General features: G+C 42.4%; 1 protein-coding gene across 1 annotated transcript in view; it reads right to left on the reverse strand.

Annotated features, from left to right (window-relative positions):
* LOC117747003 (protein unc-13 homolog A-like) overlaps nucleotides 1–22,668 on the reverse strand; it is a 30,801-nt gene extending 8,133 nt beyond the window's left edge. The window contains exons 1-31 of the mRNA XM_034556385.1: nucleotides 22,327–22,668; nucleotides 18,459–18,488; nucleotides 18,137–18,236; nucleotides 16,396–16,513; nucleotides 16,110–16,233; nucleotides 15,437–15,507; nucleotides 15,188–15,230; nucleotides 14,765–14,794; nucleotides 14,295–14,508; nucleotides 11,133–12,215; nucleotides 10,888–10,990; nucleotides 9,574–9,617; nucleotides 8,932–9,010; nucleotides 8,441–8,446; nucleotides 8,244–8,318; nucleotides 7,927–8,146; nucleotides 7,033–7,260; nucleotides 6,681–6,822; nucleotides 6,251–6,420; nucleotides 5,973–6,088; nucleotides 5,006–5,169; nucleotides 4,653–4,806; nucleotides 4,321–4,389; nucleotides 3,959–4,048; nucleotides 3,493–3,627; nucleotides 3,232–3,359; nucleotides 2,640–2,725; nucleotides 2,361–2,487; nucleotides 2,168–2,264; nucleotides 494–637; nucleotides 294–371 (exon numbers count right to left, since the gene is read on the reverse strand). Of these exons, the coding sequence (XP_034412276.1) occupies nucleotides 294–371; nucleotides 494–637; nucleotides 2,168–2,264; nucleotides 2,361–2,487; nucleotides 2,640–2,725; nucleotides 3,232–3,359; nucleotides 3,493–3,627; nucleotides 3,959–4,048; nucleotides 4,321–4,389; nucleotides 4,653–4,806; nucleotides 5,006–5,169; nucleotides 5,973–6,088; nucleotides 6,251–6,420; nucleotides 6,681–6,822; nucleotides 7,033–7,260; nucleotides 7,927–8,146; nucleotides 8,244–8,318; nucleotides 8,441–8,446; nucleotides 8,932–9,010; nucleotides 9,574–9,617; nucleotides 10,888–10,990; nucleotides 11,133–12,215; nucleotides 14,295–14,508; nucleotides 14,765–14,794; nucleotides 15,188–15,230; nucleotides 15,437–15,507; nucleotides 16,110–16,233; nucleotides 16,396–16,513; nucleotides 18,137–18,236; nucleotides 18,459–18,488; nucleotides 22,327–22,348 (4,290 nt within the window). The 5' untranslated portion in view covers nucleotides 22,349–22,668. The remainder of the gene's footprint in view (nucleotides 1–293; nucleotides 372–493; nucleotides 638–2,167; nucleotides 2,265–2,360; nucleotides 2,488–2,639; nucleotides 2,726–3,231; nucleotides 3,360–3,492; nucleotides 3,628–3,958; nucleotides 4,049–4,320; nucleotides 4,390–4,652; nucleotides 4,807–5,005; nucleotides 5,170–5,972; nucleotides 6,089–6,250; nucleotides 6,421–6,680; nucleotides 6,823–7,032; nucleotides 7,261–7,926; nucleotides 8,147–8,243; nucleotides 8,319–8,440; nucleotides 8,447–8,931; nucleotides 9,011–9,573; nucleotides 9,618–10,887; nucleotides 10,991–11,132; nucleotides 12,216–14,294; nucleotides 14,509–14,764; nucleotides 14,795–15,187; nucleotides 15,231–15,436; nucleotides 15,508–16,109; nucleotides 16,234–16,395; nucleotides 16,514–18,136; nucleotides 18,237–18,458; nucleotides 18,489–22,326) is intronic.
* Between the last annotated feature and the right edge of the window lie 1,440 nt (nucleotides 22,669–24,108).

The following is a 24,108-nucleotide window of genomic DNA, read 5'->3' on the forward strand; positions in this document are numbered from 1 at the left end:
TCTCTGGATAAGCAGGCCACTTTTCGCAGAGCCTACGCCACAATTAGCTAATTACACAGCCCTATTCACTTTGAAACACTGCAACCTGGGCACGGCTCTAACAGTAAAGAGCAGTTTATTCTGCTAAAATTAATCAACCCGACCACGTACACCAATGCTCTTGAAGGAGCTAAAATTAAATTATTAATTCAGTCACTTATTCCACTGAATCACAATTTCTATCTGGTATCTTGTTATTTCAAACTCTGTACACACTTGTATGTTGTCTACTTTAAAACACTGTTAACACCTACCACTTTCTCCTTCTTGACATGATTTGGAAAGTCCTTTGCAATGATGTCAGCGTAAGACAGCAGGACATTACCAATGGTCTGCGGGAAAGAACAAATAGTGGAATAAGTGCACAATTGCTGTGAGAAATATCTTGGGTTAAGAGTAACTACCGGTACTCGGGTAAAGGCAGACTGTGAGAGCAATAGCAGCTGGAAGTCACCTTGGCAAACCTCTTCATGTAGTTGCCAACGATCTGAGGGTCGGGACACTCCAGTTTGCGGATGATTTCAAAACTCTGATTGAGCTGAGAGAACACGTCTACCACTGAGCAGGAGAACAAAGCGTGCTCTGATGTAACCTGGAACTGGAGACACAAGAAGAAAGGGGGAAACGTGTGAATGTGTGATGCTGCAGCACAGTAATCCCAGCACAACTAAGTGAGGAGTAGGATGCCTCTGAAGGCCACCTGTGGGAGAAGTTCACAGTGCTGCTACACTTTATTGACAATGAAATTTAACCCTTTTCTACTGCACATGACTGAGCTGGTTCCTCTGAAAGCCTTCAGATGAGAGAGATGAAGGTAATCAGAAGGTTATGAAGAGTTGCAGGACCTTCAGCTCGGCCATTAGTGAAGAGTGTTATGGTATGTGACTGGGCCTGGGGGCCACTATTTTTGCTGACGCAGGGATGCAGAAGCTGCCTCTGGCGACTATAATTGGACCCAAAGAAGTCCTGACATATGAGCTGGAGGAATCTTCAGCTGCTGTGAATCGACCTTCTTGCTGTGTGGCTATGTAGGCGCGGGTGAGACGGAGTATGGTATGTGTGTGTGCATACATCGACTTGTGCTGTTGCATCTGCACTCCTCCGCATTGAAGGTTTTTTTTCATTTGCCTTTGGTATTAAGTCATTATTGATTGCCTTGAGGCCTTCAACCTGTTCTTCTCAGCCCCTTGAATGTGCCGAGTCAGGAGAAAAGGTGTGAGCTGCCTGAATTTGCATGAGAAATGCATGAATACATTTTATGAGAGGGAAATGCTGCATGTAGGAGGTCATATTTAAGCTTTCATAGTTATTTTATTACCGTCTCAGCAGAATTGGATCGTTGAATTTTAGTCAAACTTTAGTTTCACATGACTGCCTGTTTCTTTCTAAATTCTTTTTTCCACATTTTTCCAGCACACTTTGCTATGTAAAACTGACATTGTTTATTAAAGGAATGGTTAGACATTTTGAGAAATATGCTTGTTTCCTTTTTGTCCTGAAATTGGATGAGAAGACGCCACTGTTGTGTGTGTCCAGTAAATATGAAGTTTCCACCTGCAGCAAGCTTCTCTTAGCACAAAGACTGAAAACAGTCTACAGGAAGACATTGCAACCTACCAAGAACCACCCATAAAACCAGTAAAACCAGTGTTGTTTTTACACTTTATTTGCATGTATTTAACAAACAACGGATAACATGTGAGCTTAGTGAGCTTTACAGGTGCTGGTAGGTAGATCTTGTTCCTTTTGTTCAGAGTCCAGCTGGCTGTTTCCTCCCGTCTGTATGCTAAGCTAAATTAGATAGCTGCTGATGGTAGTTTCATACTTTACAGATGTTTGAGTGGTATTAATCCTCTCATCTAACTCTTGGACAAAAAGTAAATAAATGTATTTCCCAGAATATCAAAAGTAGTCCTATAAATAAAAATTAGGGCAGTAAAAAACTTAAACCGGGCATTTAAAAAGGAACATTTGAAAACTGGGGGTTGTTGTCTCGCATTTAGAGGTTGTGTTTTATAGCACTTGCAGAAATGCTAGCAACGGACTGTGGCTGATTTAGTGACAACAACTGTTAGTATGCTAGTAGGCTAGTATTTTACTAATGAAGGATGTAGATGAAAGCAATTACCCCGTCTTTTTTGTCCCTCTCCAAGGCTCCATGCAGAAAGTCTCTGGACACTTCTTCATTCTCGTCCAACCACATGATGACAAATGGTTCAAACCAGCTGCAGGACAAGGAACGAGTAGAGACATCATGAGTCTCGGTGCCAAAGAGGTAGCTGTAGGAGGGAAAGTTTGGATGTTGTCTATAAGATACTTACGCTGGATATTCAGGTACATGCTTCTGGAAAGTGGACAGCTCCTTGCAGTACTCATTGTAGAGCCACTTCACCTTGAAGTGTAAGTTCATGTAATCTGCGCTTTTACACAGGCGGTTCTTTTCATGCTCTGAATATCAAAGAGAAACAAAGTCCCACGTCATCACTCTTTTTCCTTATATACAGTAGTTTACACACAAAACACACTCATCCACAAACTAATGACTCCTCTTACTACTAGGCCTTTAATATTCCCCATCCCAACAACACACAGACACTTACCCTCCATGGCGTATTTCATATCTTGTGCAAACATGTTCCACATGACTTCGGCACTGATTTTGCCCACGTTCAGTTCCTGGGGAAACCTATAAGAGACAGTCCTCAGTCTTAAATCCAGCTCTGCATCCAGTAAAGGCAATCTATTATTTAACAAGACACCCCAGCCTCATTGTTTATCTAACTCCATCAGTGTTTCTGCTGCAATTTGTTTTGTTGCATTTCTATATTAACAAGACACAGTTATCATCACTGTCACCCAAAACAAAGCCAATGAGTTCCTTTAAATTAATAATCATAAATAATAAATTAATGGATAAGTAGATAATAAGTAGCATTGGATCCAAATCAAACTACCCCGACCCACCAAAGTGGCTGTTGTACAGGAATGACTCGTCTGTATACATAGTCAAAATAATGAACAGCCCAACACTCCTCTCCTTATATTCTGTTGCTTTGCCTTTTTTTATTTAAACAAATCCCATACAACTACTCATGAAGCCTTAGTTTTTCCTAGAATGGCCTTAAAAGTTCCAATCGTGCCTCTGCATGAATAATTTGAGGAATTAGGCCGATGTTATGACCAGAGACTCACTGATTAAGGCAAGGAGTGTAGGAGTTTTTGTCCTCCTCTATGATGGAAACGATGAGGGTGATAAGTTTGGACCAGAAGTCCAGGTTCTTGGTGCTGGGGCCCTGCTCATCCGGAGGGACAGCCTTTGACTGGAGACAAAACAAAGTTGTGGATTCATATCATAGCCGCTACACTTATCAGGAATTTATTTGCACAGTATCTGCACTAAAGAGCAGGAATACTGCAATGGCGTTGATTGCAAACACACACACACAAACTTACAGGGTCTGTCTGATATTCCCTGTTGTAGAGGTCATGGCAGTTGTTGAAAATGTACTCGTAGGTGGAGTTAAGACAGGCTTTCACACAGTCCTTCACCACCTGGCTCGCCCTGGGGGGACTCTGCAACTCTTGAACCTGAACACAAATGTTACACAACAATATGGTTGAATCCAATTAACCTCAAAGAGCTGTCAGACCCACAGTCTCTGAGGTTATCTTAGTAGGACTGTAACCATAAACTCACTGAGATGCACACATTCTACCAAAATACATTAACACCCTGACACACACTCACACAGACACAGAGTCATATGATAATCGCTTGTGTTAGGATAGGGTAATGTTAAGTTGATTCTCAGTTCATGCCTTAGGCTACTTTCCAGAAAGTACTGGGAATTTGACCATGTTAGTTTGTAAGTGCTGAATGTGAAAAGAAAAGAAAAGATCAATATTTAAGCCATCCTACCTTCATCCTGAAGAATGTGATGCTTGTCAAGAGATCAACTGTAGACTTAAGGTCTTGTAGTCTTTCAGGACTGCTGGCAGGGAAATTATTCTGAAAGCACATTCACAAACAAACGAGAATTATAAACGGCACAAAATGTTCACCTAAGTTTCTTTTTCTTCAAGTAGTAATGTGAAGGAAATAAACATCACACACAGCAGTGACCATATAAAAACAACGCCATTGTCATTTCATCCCAAACACAGAACTTACATTCCTATACATGTACACACAGAAATAGCACAACCTAAGGTGGATTGAAGCAGTAAGTAACTTAGAATCGAAGCGTTTTGCATTTGTCATGACCGAGAAGCAGTCAGTACCCGGTACATGGACAGGTCAATCCTCAGCGAGTTGTGCAGTTGATCCAACAGTTTGACAAACCTCTCCTTCTAAACAAGAAAAGACACAAAACAGAAGATTATTTGTTACAATTGAACTACACAAACCGGGCTGGAACTGACGAGGCTCAGCCTATTGGACGTTTGGAGAAGTAGGCGGGGCCACATTTAACTGACTCATCTACAGCCCAAGGGACCACCAGCTAGTCATTTTTAAGGAGTTCTTAAAAGCAATATTCTGAAGTATAGCATTTTTCAGTTTGAATGTGAGGCTTCTTGTAGAATATAGTCACATATATGAAGAATGGACTCACGCCAAAGTTTGATGCAGCAAATCTGTCCGAGGCAGAAACATTGTTGGAGGACTGGGTGGTGTGGGCGTAGTAAGCGTTGATATTGGCAAGCAGGGTGCTCATCACAGCCGGCACTCCTGGGCACATGTACTTAGATGACAAGCAGGCAAAGTGGCTGTGGGGTGGAAGTGGCAAAAATAACATTTAGTGCTTTTAAATGCATCTGTTACACGTGTATTGGAGAAATAAACTATATGTAGTCAAAATATCCCTGTTTGAAAACAAGTGGACTAAATGCAATGCTTCGAACTCAGGATATGATCTTTCTTATTTAACTTTCAAAGGTAAGCAAAGAGTAATGCTGAGGGACTGACGTCATGGCCTGGTAGATGGACTCTACTCCATATCTCATGGCAAACTCATCCACTATCTCCTGAGCAGTCTCCTCAAAATACACCTTCCAGGCATCGTCCCCTTTGGCATCAGGGATCTTTACTACACCGCCATTCTGCTCCTCAGTGGTGTACTGGAACAGATGCTGAAAAAAATTAATAGCATTTCAAATACATCTACATCTCATAAAGTGGCCATACAGATACAATTCAGAGGCCTTAGATCTACTGTAAGCGTTAATGTTTGGATAGTCAGACGCCTTAATGACACCAACCGAGTGACCGTGAGGGAACAACTTATTCATGTGTTTATATGTGATTAGAAGACTTTTGAATTATCTGTTCATCTAATCTAAAATGCACATCCAGTTGGTGTAAGGAGACAAGAAAGAGGCAGACACATTTGGTTCAGGTAAACAGTCTGAGAAGCTGAAACAAAAACACACATCCACTATTTTCTTTTTCCGATAAAGAACAAAATGTCAAACTAAAAAAGTGTGCCCAAATCCACCTTGACTCTCAAGTTCATAATTTGAACACAGCTGATTGCCAAACAGTTTTGCATCTCCTCACTGATTCCATCCCCTTCTTACAATCCCGCAGTGTAACAGGATTATATATGAAACTGTGAAATAGTCAATTGGACTTCGTGAGAGTCTCATATGAAAAACTGTGTCCATGCCTGTCTAATATCCGGGGGGTCCATACACCCCTATATTTATAAAAATGGCTCAATAATTCCATACACTGTACAATTGTTACAACAAACCTGATGTTGGCGATTTAATAATACAAAAACACAGAATTCACAAGGTGATTGATTGTGTTAACGTGAAACTGGAACTAATAACCTTACAGGGTTGCTCTTGCATGTCTAATGTTGCATTTCAAGTGCAAATAATCACAACAACATTGAGAAGATTTCCACCAGATGTCCACTTAGACTGACCTCATGTAAACACGTGTACTGGACATGGTAAGGAGCAACCGTCTCCTCTCCTTTGATCTCCACACTTATGTGCATCCGGATGGCTCCCGACACAGCAGACTTATCAGTTCTCTTGTCTGTCAAAAGAAAGAAAGATATACATGCTTTCTTAGTTGACGGAAATCTTTTGTATCACCAAGAAACAAGCGTTAAATTATCGGTTTCTTGTTCTGTTTTCTCAGTGTGACCTGCTGCTGTGGCCAATTCTCCAGCATATTTTCTCTTCACTAGAAACTCACCCAGGTTGTACCAAACGTCCATCTCCCCACTCAGAGTCCGGACTTCGATGATGGTTTGGCCCAGGAAGTCATCGCTCTCACGTTTGAACCTCTGTTTCACGCGTGACTTGATGTCATCATCCTCGTCCCACACGCGAACCTTGATACGGTCAGACGAGTTGTGGCATTCACTGTATAATGCAGAGACCGAAATTGTTGGCAACAGTAGAAGTCAACGACTGTGATGCAGATGAACAAATCCTAATGGTGGAGGAAAACATGGGAAAATAGACTCATCTCTAAGTACTGCATGTTAGTCTGGTGAATCAAAAAAAGTCAATGCAGTGTTTTAAATACATTTCCTGAGATAACCCTAAAATAGAGCACTACACCATCCAATATAGTGGCATAAAATGGCATATCAGCATTTGAAACATCCCACTGTACTCACAAGTGAAAGTTTTCTTCCCAGACAGGGTTGAGGTTTCCATAGATGGTCTTGGTTCTCTTCTTGGTCTTTCCAACTTGAACAGTTACATAAGGGTCACTGGAGCCTGTTTTGTCTTTAGCCTGCAGGCCTTGAGCACAAACCACTGAGGAAGAGACATTAAAACAATTACTCATGCAGCTGTTTGACTATTTTCTATTTACTTTTATCGAAAATAACAAAAGAAAACAACAGCCATGATATTTAATGTCAGAAACAGCATGTCAGTTTTATTTTTATAACCCAAAATAATCAAATCACTAATTTACCTCAATGGACTTTACAACCTGTACAACATATGACACCCATAACTCACCAGTGATGCTGATCTTCGCTGACCATTTGGAGGTCCCATCAAGCACACTCTGCTTGATTTGTTTCATTTGTGTGCCATGTGTTGTTTTATCAAGGGCGAACACTTCCAGGATTAGTTCAAAGATTTCTGGTTTGTTCCTCTCTCGGATCTTCATGCGGTCCTTCAGGACCATGATGATATTCTGTGTTCGGTCCTCCGCCCCGTGCTTGGAGCTCTTCTCTGCAGCTCCTGATGAGACGGATGAATGAAGAGAGGGATGTAGGAAGAAAAGTTTATGGTGTATATTCAAGGCAATATGGTGCATATGCTAGCAGCTTATCTCCTGTGTCCCTGCAACCCAAGATAGCATCAAATCAATTGAGAAGATCTTCGACATTTCTTTGACCAGGGATCTTCCCCAAAACATTTCAATATTATGGTGGAAACTGTATCCACTTAACCCCTGATCTGGTCAGAGAGTAAAAGACCAACAGATGTTGTCGAGATCTTATGAGACTCTATGGAGACAGCGGAGTGATGAATTATGCATTGCATAGATTGACTCCGAAATCAGTATGGGAATTGGATAAGTCACCCCGTGTGGAGCTGAATTAGTCAAAGCAGTATGGATGCAAAGGCTATGAGTAGAAAAGAAAGGAGAGGCATGGGTATGACAGCACATTACTCAAGAGATAAATTGGAAAGGAAGAGGGAGGAGAATGTGAGAGTGGATAGAGAACAAGAATAATGGGATGTCAATTGGGCAGAAGGATTCAGAGGAGGTGCTAAAATAGGTTTAGGGTTTGAGTGGAGCGGTGAGAATGTTTATGGCAAAGTAAAAATATGCATATGGTTAAAAGTGTATCTTTGCAGGTGTACAACAATGTGTGCGTGAGTTGATTCTGCGATCCTTACTCTGCAGACAGTCGGCATTGAGCAGATCTTGGCACTTATCGTGGCATTTGACGCCGCATTCAGAGCAACGCATGCCTTGTCGGGCGATACCCCAAAGCAGCCCCTCGCATTCGTAGCAGTAGGTGGGTGTGGTGGCAGTCCACACCTCAAAGTTGTGTGGAGTAGTGGAGGAGATGGGGTAGATCAGAGCCTGCAGGGTCTTTTTATAGACATGACTTTTCTGTAAAGGGCATGGAGGAGAAATGTGAGTTTGATACCAGCAGTGATTAAAGGTTGGAGCATCCTGATCAGAATTGAAGTGAGATGAGGAAACCCACCAGCTCTTCATTGCCAAGAGTGGTGGAAGCCATGGCGGAGGTGATTCCAGCCTTACGAGAGCTCTGCACTAGAGACTGGGGACAAGAGGGCAAACACAACAACACGGTTTGTGTTTGGATGTGAACTACACTGTGAACTTCATATTATTGTTTGATTTAGCAATGAATACATTTGTACGGGGTGAACAAGCACTCACCATTAACTGATGAGTCCAGGCAGTGATGGAACAAAAGAGGAGAGGAGACATTAGGAATTTGAAACAACAAGCTGTAGAAATATGTATGATGCATTGTGTGTGTGTGAGCCACTATGCATCTGAAAGGTATGCCCTAAACTCCAGAGAACATTTGAACTACATTGATTAATTACTATAATTAGAATAACACATCAGATATCCAAGCATTTCATTCATCAACAAATCAAGCATATGAAGGGATATAAACACGAGTATATTCACTTTGGATTACTGAACAAAAGGGAATGTTGGGAAGCAAAGAAGAAATATGTTTAGCTGTTTTCAGAATAAGGAAAACTAACTAGAACTAAAGCAATAGAGACAGGAATAGATTATTGTTTTACAGTAAACTGAGACTTAGTGAAACCGATGATGTTTGCAACGAGAAGGATTTCAGGGCACAATATTGGTGAACATTACTGCTTGTATGTGTGTCCATGTTTGTTTCTCACCAGGTCTCGGACAAGAGGAATGGCTTTCCTCTTGCGAAGGTCAGGCATGCTGTCAATACTGTAGAGTGCACCTCCCACTCTGAATGAGAAAGGAATGAACCATTATACATTCATATGAATATGTTCAGCAATATTTACAGCAGAGCTAACGATCATCAAAATGTCTTCCTATGAAATTGTGGTTTGTTACCATGGGGCAGATCTAACGCTGTCAAGGACTGGAGAGTTTAATTATGGAGACTGCCTCGTCTCAAATAGTGGGAATGACACCACACACACCTGGGTATAATTTCTGGGTTTTTATTTAGCTAACTTAGCACTTATTCAGTATGCAGCCTCAGTCCCACTCTGAGGTCTGCCTCCTCTACAAATGACCTGCCAGCTAAGTCAGGGCAGCCCACCACATTCAATACTCGCTGGCCAAATGCCAGAAACTGAATAAGCCTGAACGGAGGATTCCCAGACTAAAGAAGGGCATTTTCAATCCAAAGCAGTGGTGGCAGATTTCCACAATGATCTGAAGATCATTTTAGTTGAGGTTATGGAGTTATTGCAATAGCTTGACTAATACAATGTGTGACTTCTAATTTTTTTGGTGTAAGAAAAAGCATATTACTTGAGGAACTGACAGCAGACACTCACCCTCCTTTACCAAACCATAGCGAGCTGGAGGTCTCTCCTCGAGCCTGAGAGAAACAAAGAAGGAATGTCAGACTAAGAGACAAACAACCGTAAGTTCATCCTTCCAGCTTTTTCTAACATTCATATACTGTATAAATAAGGCTGCATCAGTAGAGTTTAATTATCCGATTATGAAAGAGCAAAATGTCTATCTCATTTGTGTATTTCTTTCATCAGTGATCAAAAGTGAGCTGGGTCAGTAAAAACTCAAAGATTGTTGAGGAACAGCATAATATCAGAGATGCCTCTCACAATTTGTAAAACTGGGAAATAAACCGTCCAAGACTTGATAGCTTCGGGCAAACACAGCTGAAAACTCAATAGGAACTAGTAACTCAGTAAATGTCCCCACCCTTATTCATGTCGTTAGAGAATACAGGTTTTGCATCTTTGCAAAAAATTGCTTTGTCAAAATGTTTAAATGAATTTGGAGAATCTGATGCAGTGTGGCTTATAATCACAGCTCTTGATATAACAGAACAGATCAAAATGGTGTGAAGATGAGTGAGCATAGTGAAGTTGCCTAGTTACACAGAGTGAGAAGTTTCCTGCCTTCTTTCGCTCAAGCATCCAATCAGGTTGTACCTACCTGTCAGCATGCTCCAATGATGGCCGAGCAAAGTGCATGCGAGTGTCACTATGGCAATGACATGAAACTGGAAAGCAAACAAAGTGGGTTTCGGCAGAAACAAAAGAAATAAAAAGACGAGCAAAAGGAAGCCAAATGGACCAAAACGCAACATGACAAACATCAACATAAACATCAAAGCAAGTGATTAATTCTCTGCACAACTGAATTCAAAGGTAATGAATAGCAACATAATATGTGAATAACATATGCAAGTGAAAACTGATCAAGCAAAACTTAATGTGTAAAAAATGTCAAGCAGTTTTGTCAAGGAATGGTGTGGAGCTGCACCTCAACTCAAATAAAAGGTTTGCCGTCTGTGGAGCCATCAGTATTTTTATTTTAAGAAAACTAAAAGGTAGCAGTCATAGAATATGAAACACGTTAAGTCTGCTTTCTGCTGTCTCGCAAAAAACATGATCAAAATAGAACTCAAGAACTTACTGTATGTATCCTGTCCTTCACATACATAATGCACTGCACATTCATATTTCAACAACTTTGAAGACACTTTTAGAGTCTCTTGAACTCGGGTATATCTTTTTCGTTAACAGGGTGGAACTGTTAAAACGATTTGGACTGGACTGTTGTGGAGGACAGAATTGAAATTTGGAATGAGAGGGTGGGGCTCAAACCAGTGATCTTACCTCCCGAAGCTGTTCTAAGACTTTATTGTAGAGCCGTAGCCAGTTCTCTTTGGCTCTGACTGTTGGATCCACTGGCTCTTTGGGCTCTTCTATGACTGGAGGACTAAACCAAAAACAGTTTGATTTTGAGCAAAAATTTCTTTAGCTAATACATTTCTATGATTGGTGGTAAACGTGTTGTTGCCCCTCTAGCCTATTTTTGTTGTTGAATGAATTGATCAGATTCCGTCACCCTTCTCCCCTACCTGTCAGGAAGCATCTCTTCTTCCTCTTCTGGTGTCGGCGGACTGCTCTCTTCAAAATCCTCCTCTTTCTCCTCCATGGAGAATGTCTCCTCTGGCTGAGCAGGGGGCGTCCTGGCCATCATTTCCTCCTCTAACCAAGGCTCTTCCTCCAGCTGTAGAGCATGGTCCTCAGGGGAAGCTGACTGAGTGGTGGCAGCACCATCGAGATTGGATTGAGGCTGCCCAGAGGATTGGGTCTGTTGGGAGGAAGGGCCCATGGCAGTCGAGGGGGGCTGGGAGGCCGAGTTAGCCACGTGGGCTGGATGGGATGGAGGGACAACAGTGGCTGCAGCAGACTGGTTTGGTTGCACTACGGCTGAGGCTGGAGGGTGAGACTGGGCAGGATGCCCGGTGGGAACAGAAGACAAGAAAGTAGAGGCCAAGCCTGTGACTGCAGCAGTTAGAGGTTTGGCCATTGAGAAGAAGGAAGTGGCAGATGGGGCTGGGGCTGGCTGTGTTTGTGGCTGGGGCTGTTTAGGTGGTTGGGCTGTTGGTTGACCAGAGGGGGGCTGTGCTGATGGGGCCAGGCCAGGTGGATGAGACTGGTTGGATGTTTGGTTGGGAGGTTGAGTAGGGGGCTGCTGTTGGTGTAAAGATGGCTGTTTCTCCAGAGGAGGTCTGGAGCTTGGTACATCCAGAGTTGGGGGAGCTGTTGACGTTGGGGTGGGGGTAAATGGAGGCTCCATGTCCTCACTGAGGGTCCCTTCCAAGTTGTACAAATCCTCCTCATCATATATCATCTCCTCATCCTCATAGAGGCCCTCCACTTCTCCCTCATACAGTCCTCCGTCATCCTCCTCGTACAGAGCCGCCTCCTCTCCTCCGTCTTTGCTGTAGCCGCCCTCATCGCTGTACGCCCCTTGGATCTCATCGGGGTCCCAGTCTGGAGAGCCTTTACTGCAGCTAACCGAGGAGTGGCAGGAGTGGTAAGAGTCGTTCTCGTCGTAAGGGTCCCTCTCTGCATACTCAACCCCATAGTCCTCCTCGCTCAGCTGACTGCTGCACCGACTCAGCTCTGCAGACGATGCGTAGCTCCCCGACGGACTGAAGGGAGAGGTGGAGAGAAAACAGAAATGCAGCCCAAAAGAGGCTTATTGAGAATTATTGAGGGTTACAGTTTTTTACATGAACATACAGGCACTTCCATTCAGGTTATTATTTTATGTATACATACGCATATGAAATAAATGGTTTTCCCTCCCTTTTTCAACCATAATCTCAAAAATGCTTCCAGAGCTTTATTTGAGCACTCAATAGCCTGTACACTTTGCACTCGGACAGCCTAACTAAAAAACGTTTCTACATGTCTTTTGGCAGCCAGGAATATTGTTGATGGCTAATCGATGAAAAGCACTGGAGCTACAAGAGTACCAGACAAGCAGTGAGAAATACAGCAGAACAGAAAGGTGAGAGGCCTCCTCCAGAAAGCTGACAAAAGAAAAAGAACAAGCATCCAGAAACTCAACAAACAGGAACAAAGTATTTATAGTCCTTGATGAATGGGGATATTAAAAACAGAATATAGGCACAGAGAGGAAGGACGATGGTTGGGGGTAGAGGGAGATAATGAAGACAAGAAGGGAGTGGTGGGCACAGAGACAAAATAGAAGGAGAGAGCACAGGGAGTGAGAGAGTGAGTGTAGAGCGCCAAGAGGAAAGAGATGAATAACAATGGGCAGGGCTGAGAGGAGGTTGCCCTGTCCAGTACACTCACACAAGCAGCTAATCTTATGTGCAGTATTGACCATTAGATTGCCAGTTGAATAATGCATAAAGCAAGAGGTGAAGGGATGCATAGTTTCAATCTCAGACCGTGAGAAATATGTCAATACAAGATGAGAAAGTAAACAGTATTGTAAACAACTGTGAAAGAGAAATAGCATTTGGTCCGTTTGACCCAATGAAGGCCACGGCATGGCAGATGGACATTTTGACATGTCACAGTAGGGAAAGGACAGGTCTAAATAATAAACTGAATGATGGTGACCAAGTCAGATTGTTTGTGATGCAGATTACCAGGAATTTAAAACTGTTCACTTGCTCCACCTCACCTCTATTAATGTAGAGAGCGTGTGTCTTTGCCTCCCTTTCCTAAAATGAACAATCAGGTCTTTGGTTTTATTGATGTTAAACAGTAAGCTGTTCTTTGAGAACCACTCTAAAAGATTGTTAATTTCCTCAAACATGAAGTTTCAATGTTGTGTCATCTGCAAACTTTGCAAGAGAGTTCTCTTCATGTCAGGGGGAGCAGTCGTGGGACTGCAGCATCAACAGGAGGGTGCTGGGGAGCAGTTTCTTCTCTCTCAAAACACTTCATCATCATTTATAATAAAATATAATGTATAATTAATCATTAAGGAAATCGACAGAAAATGAACGTCAATTAATAACGTTGCCATTTTCAGTGTTCATGCACAAACAGTTGGGTATCTGGAGTAACTACCAACTCACAAACTGTGAAATAAGACAACCAAGTGAGTTTTTTGTTGGCTGCTTAGAAAAGATGTGATTCGCCAAGCCACTCAGATTTAGCTCCTCTCACTTTGTCACGTGTGGTGGGCTCATTAGAATATGCCGCCAACCATCTCAATAGCTCAACTCAACTTTTCTGGTAAGTCAATCAGAGCAGTTTGGCTTAAAGATGTAGAAATCCAAAATACAAGCATGAACCTGAATATGAGAATGATAAGTCCCATAAAATGGTAAATGTAAAACAATTAGCTAGAACAGTGGAGGGTCATACAATCAGCAAACTAACTACGAAATATCAATTACACAGAAAAATCTCTCTAAAGTTTGCTAAAATGTATCTTTTGAATTTGGCTATGGTGCATTTAATTGATTAAGTTTTCATTTGTTAAAGGGAGATAGTGTTATTTCTTTAACAAAGACGAAACATCAAGGCGTTAATTAAGCAAAAACACTTACTGCTTGCAGCCCAAATACAAGAATTTTTAAACATTGTGAACTGAATGAGGACAAAGCCAGCAATCTGAAGTCCCCTCAAGCACCAGATTGCAATGCACATTTTTCACAATTTCATGAACAGAATAATTCATCAAACAAAACAAAAACTGATAATCATTACTTTAACTTTCTAATTGCACTGAAGCAGGTACACACCTGACAGTCCTCTGATGTTGGTAGTCAAGGTCATGGCTGACTCCAGAGTGTGGGTAAGACAAGCTTCTGGAGCTGCGGTGCTGCTGGCTGATGGGATACTGGTGGACAGACGCGTTGGGCTGGGATGTGCTGTAGTAGGGAGGGGGGATGCTGTTACTGGTTTCACTGCGGTAGTCGCTGTCCCTGTCGTCCACAGCACTGTCTGGGTCTTCATCTGCACAGAGGTACATGCGCATGGCAAGAGAAACACATTCAGCAGTCTTTTAGGTCTCCTCACAATGTGCAGTAATAGGAGAACAGAAAAGAGAGAGAGAGATAAGAAAGTGAATATGAAAGAATGACAGAGTGAAAGTCATATGGCACAAAAATAAGAGTACAAGTCCTCCACTGTTCATCACAATATACATTTTAGCACCCTTAAACCTATTTAATTCCCCAGAATCTTATGTATGTACACTATGCACACTTACTTTGTTGGTCTCCCCAGAGACTCCAGTTACCTGCAATAAGACAGGATGGCGTCAGTATTGATTATAAATTGCGCTGGTGTCCAAACATAAACATGCATTTACACAATTAAAGCATTGATGTTCCCACGTTGAGCTGGTGAATGGAAAGAGAGCACAGAGGGGGGGCTGTGCCTCCAAGTCTTTGCACCTGTCAGCTTGTTCAGCATCTTGGTGGAACATGCCTGCAGACATCTGATGCCCCTATCGATCCTTTACAGCGGAGCAATCTTTTACCGTTTAACACACAAACACCATTGTGTGGTCACACGCATAACGCACCCACTGAGCTTAAGCAAACTAATTACATCTCAACAGTTAAACACATAATTATCTTGTCCAGCACAAACAAATGAGTGGTTTATACGAACAATGGGTGTCACTTACAGCACTGGGTTCCTGGTACACGTAGAGGGCGTTCCTGCTCCTCCTGGTAAGAATACTGGAGTCAGACACATATAAAACGTACACTATGAAAGGGACTAACCTTTAATAAAAATATAAAAGTTATGCCTATATGTAGTATGTGGATGTTATCTTATAAAGTATGATATAGTTAATACCCTAATGAATCATGTTGGCATGCTCCTACAATGTGATTGCTGGGGTATTAAATCAAATAGGTTGACAGCTTACATCTTGGTCCCTCATGGCATTGAGCTGCTCCAGTTTTTTAGCCCAGTATCGTGCCTCATCCTCGGGGATATCTGAAAACAACAAGCTAGACAGTTTCAGGTGGCAAAAACAACCCATATGAAGCTCCGCCTATGTAGGCTGTTAAAATAGTTATTCATGAAACTTTTTGTTATCTATACAAACTCAAAAGGATTATGACAGTAATGTAATACAACCCATTTTCTAATATTATTTGACCCATGTACTTTGGCCTGGGACAAGTTGGCCTTTTCACTTACAGCCTGAAAGCCAAGCCCCCAACAATAGGTTAGGTTCACCAATTGAGGAGACAGGTGACCTAAAGTATCGACTTGAGGAAGAGGAAACGGTAAGAAAATAACTCCCAATCAATGTTAAGAGGAACACAGCTGAGAGAGAAAGGACACTAACACTTTCCCCACATACACACAGACAGTGTTGAATACACATCCCTGGAAAGTGGGTCAGTTATATTAATCAGTCAGAGATTCTTGGTGTTCATCTATCACTGTTTGCTGTGGAAATATACAGAGAGACATCATTTATTCAAGTCCTTTTCTCCTTCCTTCAAGGTTTGATGATTTCCTATATTTTCATATTCTCATCTGCTCCATATTGACAGTTTCTGACTTTGATGTGAATATTGATTTCTCACCGAGGGGCAGTTCAAAGCGTGTGTCGAGCAGCACCAGGTGGAGAGTGGGCTCTTTGGTGCCACAGATCTCATTATCATTCATGATGACCTGAGAGTCCAGTGTGAGCCACTCCCCCGGACCCTCCTGCGTACAGAAAGACAGTTTGCAGCTAACACACAAACAACGTGCCGTATTAATGGATGAGCATGATGAAAACATGCCCAACCACCAACTGAGTGAGTCCCTTGAGTATCGCAGAGTACAGAGTGTTCAACTACAGTATTTCTCCAGTGATTAGTGGCAAACCTCATTTGACTGTCGGATGCCATGGAGGGGAATCCACACAGTGCCAACCATGGTGTCCCAGATTAACCCTTTGTTCCACACCTCTACTGTCAGACCCAGGTCCAAGCGGTTAATTTCGCTGGATAGAAGGAGAAAGACAAACAAAACTGCTTTAATATAACAAAGTAAATGTAAAGACAGCTGTGCAAAGTAATTGAGTGCATTTACTGAACTACTAGACTTAAGTACATTTTTGCGAGTACTTTACTTGCCTTTCATTTTTGCAACTTAATAATTATACTCCACTACATTCTACATTTCAAAAGGAAAGATTTATTTGACAGCTGTAGTTACTTTGCAGATTAAGATTTGACATTAAAAAACATATTATTAACTCATAAAATACATTGCATTTTTAAAGATTAAACCTGTAGTCATTCAAGGTCAAATTATCCAATATTTCACAGGAGAAGAATTAGAGAAAAGTATATTTTGCTGAAAATACTTTTACTTAAGTAGGAGTTTGAACAAAAGACATTTAACAATGCTAAACACACAGAGGCAGTCATATACACACATGATGCACAGTAAGTACTTGTGGGCTTCATTGTGCCAAATATAAGACATGTCTCTGTGGGAGCAAGGCTGAAAGAATCTAACATAAAACATTTACAAAACAGCAGGAAGCAGGACAGACAGAGAGACAGACAGAGAGACAGAGAGAGAGAGAGACAGAGAGAGAGAGAGACAGAGAGACAGAGAGAGAGACAGACAGAGAGACAGAGAGCGGGGGAGGAATGAAGGGAGGAGAGAAGAGAAGTGTGAAGAAGGGAGGAGGTGATTGTATCGCATGCCTGGAGGAAGAGAGTGGGACGTTTATTTAAGAAATAGGGGACTGGATTTCCCATCTCAGTGGTGACTCCTTCCAGGAAACGTGCCTGTTTTCATGGCTGTGACTGAGGGGACCGGTCATTTAAAGGCAGTTTGAAGGAGGGGACGAGGCTCTCTCAGCAGCCCAAACATTACATAACACAGCTTCTCTGATGCAACCCCTGTACAATGCTCAACGCCTCCGAACATCTTACAAATGCACAGGACTTTGCAGTCAGCCTGCCTGCCGCATCCCACATGCTAAACGAATCTCACCATTTATCGCCCATATGCCGCTACATTGTCAATGCGACAGTGGTAATCTCTTTGTAGGCTAAACACTCCATGTTGTATAATGTTTTAATGATTGCAACAAGCTATCATTCCAATACTTAATGAAATATAAACTCAAACAAACAAGTGAGGAATGCTGCACGTGACACCTAGAGAGCATTAATAGGAGGAGAGGGAATATGCGGGGAAAGGTACGGTTGAAATAGAAAGGCGGGGGGGGGGTAGATAAAGATCAAGGAGTTGTGTTTAGAAGAAGTGACAGAGGAGAGGAAGGATGGGCTGGGAAGGTGCCAAGGTTGAGAACAAGGATGAGATGGGCAATAGTGTCGCGGGAGAGCAGATGAAAAAGAGGATGAGGCGGTTGTTGGAGGTGCGGATGTAGAGAGGAAGAGCAGCTTAAAACAATACAGGGATGAAGGAGCGAAAAAGAGGAGAGGGGGCTTGAGAGAAAGTAGGAGATTAAAAAAACAAAAGCACTCAAGCTGCTGAAGTGGAGAGTAGATGAGAGGATGAAAAGAGAAAGCAGAGGGAAGAGCGAGGGAGAGGGAGGAACAGAAGAAGAAGAGAGAGTTCTGTCTGAAGATAATGAGGGACTCACAACATGAAGTCTTGCTCCCAGCTGGGCAAGTTGCCCCTGACAGCAATGGTTGTGCTCTTCACATTTTGTACCTTTAGAGTCACATAAGTGTTGAATTTCTCTGTTCAGGAGAGAGGGATGAAGAAAGAGATGGGTTACAATGAAATGTGTCTGCATTTGGAAATAATAATGTGAGATATAGATATTACATTCTACAGAGAATTACATCCCTTCAATTCCAGTAATGGCTGCAGCATGTAATGTGTCCCCAGTCTGCTTAAAGATTTATGTCAGATAACAGCGAGTCTCTCCCTCTTTCTATTGCCAGGATCCCAGGTCTTACCTTGGGGTCCATCCAGCTTGGCTTTCTTCACTGTGGACACACAGAGGGACAAAGTCACACAGAGGAACACCATCTGCTTTCACCTCAGAATGCTCCTGCATGCTCTTTTTCTGGCTTTTACACAGAGAACAGGCAACAAGAGGATAAGCGTCATAAATTAAGACACAGTCTGTGAATTATGCTACATTAAACTGGACTAACCATTTTAATACATGTTAGATATATATGTTCTAATACCCACTGACTGGCAATATGTATTCAGTGGATACTCACTTACGACTTCAGTGTTAACCCAGGAAACTGCATTTGCAACTATGCAGATTTAGAATAAGTGCTCGGCCTTTTTTGCCATAAGGTCCATCCATGTTGGCACTGAGTGTGGTAGCAAAACATAGAAACACACAGCGCTGGAAAAACATGGACAGCTTTCCTGCTGTGCTTCATCAATATGGGATACAGAACCTGGAAGTATATATATAACAATATACCTACATGCACATAAAAAGAACCGTATAGTACAGATTTAAAAGACCTAAATTCAAATGGTAAATACCCACCTTTATAAAACACAGTGTCAGAGGGTTTTTAAGAGTACCGTTACATCCCAGGCTCTCTCTCTCTCTCTCTCTCTCTCTCTCTCTCTCTCTCTCTCTCTCTCTCAGCACCTTTTGACCAGATTTGGCGTACCTCACACATACATTTCTTATGCTCCACTACCTGCTGCTCTCCACCACGCACACACATGTTTCAGATCCCCACACCACACTGCAGGTGTGTACACATCATACACACACTTTTACATTATTAACATGCAAATTAAGCGGAATATGCTACCAAACCTGCACCTTTATCACCTCTTGAGGAACACAACGCAAACACCTATTCACACCTTATCTCACAATGTTCTCCACAGGACATTCACACCAGAACTAGTCGCCATAGTAACCACCAAAAAAAATAAAAGTTGACATAAAATTGCCCCGAGTTCTTGTTTCTATTTCTCACTACTTTTACTTCGTATTTCTTTCATGAAACACACACATCCAAGCTCAATCTGCAGCTTAAGTGCCATGCTGTTACATCAGCAGGCAGAGAAGCACTCACGCACGCACACACACTCAACTGCAGTGACTCACTTACATACACCTGCAGTCATGACCAAAAATAAAATAGAAATAGAAATCTCTGCTTCCATTCATACCTCACCAATCTTAATTTCAACTCAAAATGCAACAAACACAAACACACCTGCTGTGGCCTTCTGCTCCGGCACTGACTCAACATCCATTTGATGTCCAGTTCAGTTTTTAACGCAGCTGTAGCTGCATGCTCGCTGTAATGTTTAAGAAAACGACATCATTCAATACAATGAATGAATGAAGACAAGAAAGGAACCAAGCGCTGTTTTTGGCAGTTCTTTTACATTGTTTCGGCAGACCACATCAGAGTTGGCTTCACGCTGTCTTTTTGTGTCAACACTAAAACAGCCCTGGAAATATATCAGAACATGAGGAGGATCAATAAAAATGGAATTGGATTTTCGACAGTGGAAAACTGAAGCTTAATAATACCACACAATCATAAATCTCTATGACAAGGTGTCAATGAGAAATGTCCACAAGCTCCACAAATGTTTTGAAGCAGATAGGAGGACCACAACACAAATACTGTACATGTGAGGCATAAACAATAAGGATATTGGATACACTGACTCAAATGTAGGTTATAGGTAAGTAGCCTAGATTCAGAAAACAAGGTCAATGTTATTACTATCGATCAAAATCTGATTAAATGTCTTTAAGGACATAACAAATCAAAGAGTGTTTTTTTTATTCTTTAATCAGAGAATGTGCAGCATATTCTGCAAAACCCAACAGTTCATTTTGTGCAGCCCCAATTACTTCATTCAGGAAGTACCTCTGACACAGCAGACTCTGCCTTATGGGAACTAAGCGGATTGCCAAGAAAACAGAGACCTGACAGCAAACCCTTCAACGTGAACTGTCAGGGAATGTAAAGTAGGGAGTGGGTGAGCTGAAAATTAGGGCTGACACGATTCAGACAGACGTGCCTTATTTTTAAGGATTATACATTCGCACAGATCTGCAGTAGTCCTTGCAACTGCTGACAGAGATATTATACTCCCAGATCTCGGGACACGGAGAAAACTACATTTAAAAATGTGTAATATCTGCAGGAGAAGACGCCAAATTTTTCTGAGTTAATCTGGATCTGTGTCTGAATTCTGCTTTGTCTGCAAATGCTGCCTGTTCAAGAAGCACAAAGTACTGTGGAGGCCAGAAATAGCTCCAGTCAGGTAAGCATGAATGATGTAACAGGAGCAGAAAGAGGGCTCTCTGCCAAGTCTTGTAGTCTACGACACTGACAGCCGCAGCCGGTGTTTATGAATGAATAACGCTCAGGGTCTTAATGACACCGGGGACTGACTCAGTGCAGGGACAGGCGTGGGTGGAACTGGCAGGACAGGAGGTTGGGAAGCATCCATAATGCACCTGATGTATAAAAGGTGACTTTGAAACCACTTTCATTTTGTCTTCACACACCTCCACGCACTCATTTACTGACCAGGGCGTGATCAGATTTAGAGCTTCACGGTTAGGTGATCAACAAAAGAGAACAGAAGAATAATCCGCAAATGTTTTGATAACCAATATTTGTAATTTTTTGGTCTTGTGTTTTCAAACACTCAATATTTTGGGGATTTTGAGATCTTAGAGACCAACAATTTATCCATTTATTCAGAGAATATACACACCTAATATACATGGCGAGTTGCAGATTACTGATTGACAGTTTAGGGGTTATAGTAGAAAAATACTCAACACACTTCAGGTCCTCTTCTGCTTAAAATCAAGTCATGTTGCAGTAAAATTGCAAAGCAAAACCTTGCTAATTGTCATCCCTGTATGTTTCAATGAGTTAACATGACACTCAGTTGATAGTTGAGTTGTTTTTGCAAATATGCTGATTCAACCTCTATCTGTTCAATGAAAGCCGACAACGCACCGGAGGACCACAACATGCGTGTTAGAAGGGTCCCCTCTACACCCAAGTTGTATATTCCCCTAATCACTGCACCCTGCATGTGAAGCTGGAGGTGGTGCCACCGTAAGAGCAATCACAGCAGATGCTTACTCGTCGCACTGAGAGGCGACAGTGTCAGCATCACAAGCTATCGTGGAGTCTGGTGGGAAGGGTGACGCATCGCTTCTGGGAAAACGACAACGTTCAGAAGGGACGAGCATCTCCAGCCGACTATACAAGTATTCCCTCACGACTAGAGCGGAGCGGCAACGCGGAGGCGGCGGCGGTGCGGCAGCAGCATCAGCATCAGCATCATCAGCACCAGCACCAGGGGCTTTTCCTCGTCCTCCGCCTCCTTTGACTGCCCACGCATGAATGAACACAGCCGATGACAGAGACACACACACACACACACACACACACACACACACACACGCCGGTTCTCCTCCTCCATGAAGACATTTAGAAATTCAAAAGAGACAATGAATGGCCAATGAATGCTCATCAACAATTCTGTCTATATTTTTTACTATCAGATAACCCATTCACACAAGGCATCGTTATATGAGTGCATAAACAGCATGTCACTCAGCAACAGTGCCGTTAAAAGTATCCCAGTGGCATCCCCGAAACGTGCCACGGAGACCGGCTCCCGTGCGATTTAATGATGGATCAGCACAAACGCTCTGCTGCTAACGGCACGCGGACTTTTCCACGGAGCTGGTCGCCCGCAGGCTCTGTCAGACAACTGGTGCCGCGAGGAAGTGACACTTCAATAACATCAAACGGGGGGGTTCGTCGCCCCTTTTGGCTCCTCTCTTACCTCCCACACATAGCAGGGACATCTCTGGTAGCGGCGTGAGCGTCCCCGGCTGTCCTCTACTGAGAGCTCCGGGATTTGTTTGGTTCGTCTCTTGGTTACAAAAAAATAAAAAATCTCAAACCGCCCAAACCGTCACCGTAAATGGTAGCGGAAACCAATTAGCTTCATAGCGCAACCGCTCTTCTGTTTCTCCGCAGAGCTGCTGCTCTTTTGACAGGACAAGACACACGGGAGTGAAATCCTCGCCCCCCTCTTCATCCTCCTCTGCATTGCCTCAGCTCTCTTCCGCGGCTCCTCCTGCGCGCACAGCCATCTTGTTTCAGCAGCAGCAGCAGCACCCTGCGCGCGAGGACAGTTCCCCCGTGCCGCCCTGACGTCACGGTTGATGAGGAGCAGGCAGAGAGAGAGAGAGAGAGAGAGAGAGAGAGAGAGAGAGAGAGAGAGAGAGAGAGAGAGAGAGAGAGAGAGAGAGAGAGGGCCACGCGGTGGGGTGAACGGAGGAGACGCAGACGGGATGGGGCTGAATTAACAGCGGCCTGGCTCACTGATGTCTTCGAGGGTTTTCATTCATTGTTTTCAGTTGCAAAGCATTTGAGAAAAGTTGTCTTTTATAGGTTTTGTTTGATCGAATATACACAGCTTTGTAAACTTAACTAAAAATGTATTATTGTATTTATTCAATTGCACTTGCCACACAGCACCCTGGCCGACTCTTCAATCACTTCATATTTAACTGCTTGTCAACATAAATGTTTGGCTATAATAATATTAGGCAAATCACATGAAGTGATTCCTATGCTAAAGGTCATGAGTCTCAATCTCCCATTTTTCAAATTACATATTTATTTCCCGTAGGATGGCTTAAGTCATCGTCCAAAGCTCCACTCTACCAGGGATAACATTATTATAGGGTGGATTATTTCAGGTTGACCTGCAGGTATAATAAGATTACATCAAAATACAAGAATCAGCCTGTACGTGAACCAATTTATGTAGTTTCAATTGTAGAATGTAAACTCTCCAACCCTCGTGTTCCCAGAAGAAATAGAGTACATGATCAATAATAATATTGAGTCATGTCAGTTGACATGCTCACAAACATTGGGAAGTACTTACAGTTTTGTGTAATTAAGTGTATCCTAATATTTACTCACCAAAGATTGCACGTTCTACAAATATTACATCATAGATCCCATGGAAAGTAAGTATAATAAGGAACATTTTATGAACTAATTCTTTTTTATGTTCCAAAGTAATGTGTTTGCTCAATTAGACAAGCAGTCATTTGTAATATGTTTATTAAAACCAAAGTCTCAGTGGTATTTTGCAGGCTTTATATTGTTACTGAAGACATTTTGATGGGATTATAAAATACTTAATTGTTTCATGCAATCCTATTCTTATATTTATTCTTATATGTTGATAAGTGAAATAGATCAACTTCAAAATATGTGTGCGTTTACATTGTTCCTATCAAAAGCAAATCCTGAGTTGAAATGGGATCTGGCCAGTTGTGCCAGATTTAGGGGAGAGGTCTGGACTCTCATGGACAGTTCTCAAACTCTCCTCAGTGGGGATATTTAAAACAGGGTCTACCAAAGCAAATGGTTGTGCCTCGCTAAAGGTCAATAGCCTATTTTAGATATAAAATGTGTATTTCCTATATAATAAAGTGTGACACGAAAATGGACCTCATGATCAGGGGAGCACGTAGTAGTCCCCATAATAGACGCCAGGGGGCAGCTCAGGGCCGCTATGACCGTCGAGTACGATAAATACTTA

The sequence above is a fragment of the Cyclopterus lumpus genome, chromosome 17, assembly GCF_009769545.1.
Source record: "Cyclopterus lumpus isolate fCycLum1 chromosome 17, fCycLum1.pri, whole genome shotgun sequence".
Taxonomy (NCBI): Eukaryota; Metazoa; Chordata; class Actinopteri; order Perciformes; family Cyclopteridae; genus Cyclopterus; species Cyclopterus lumpus.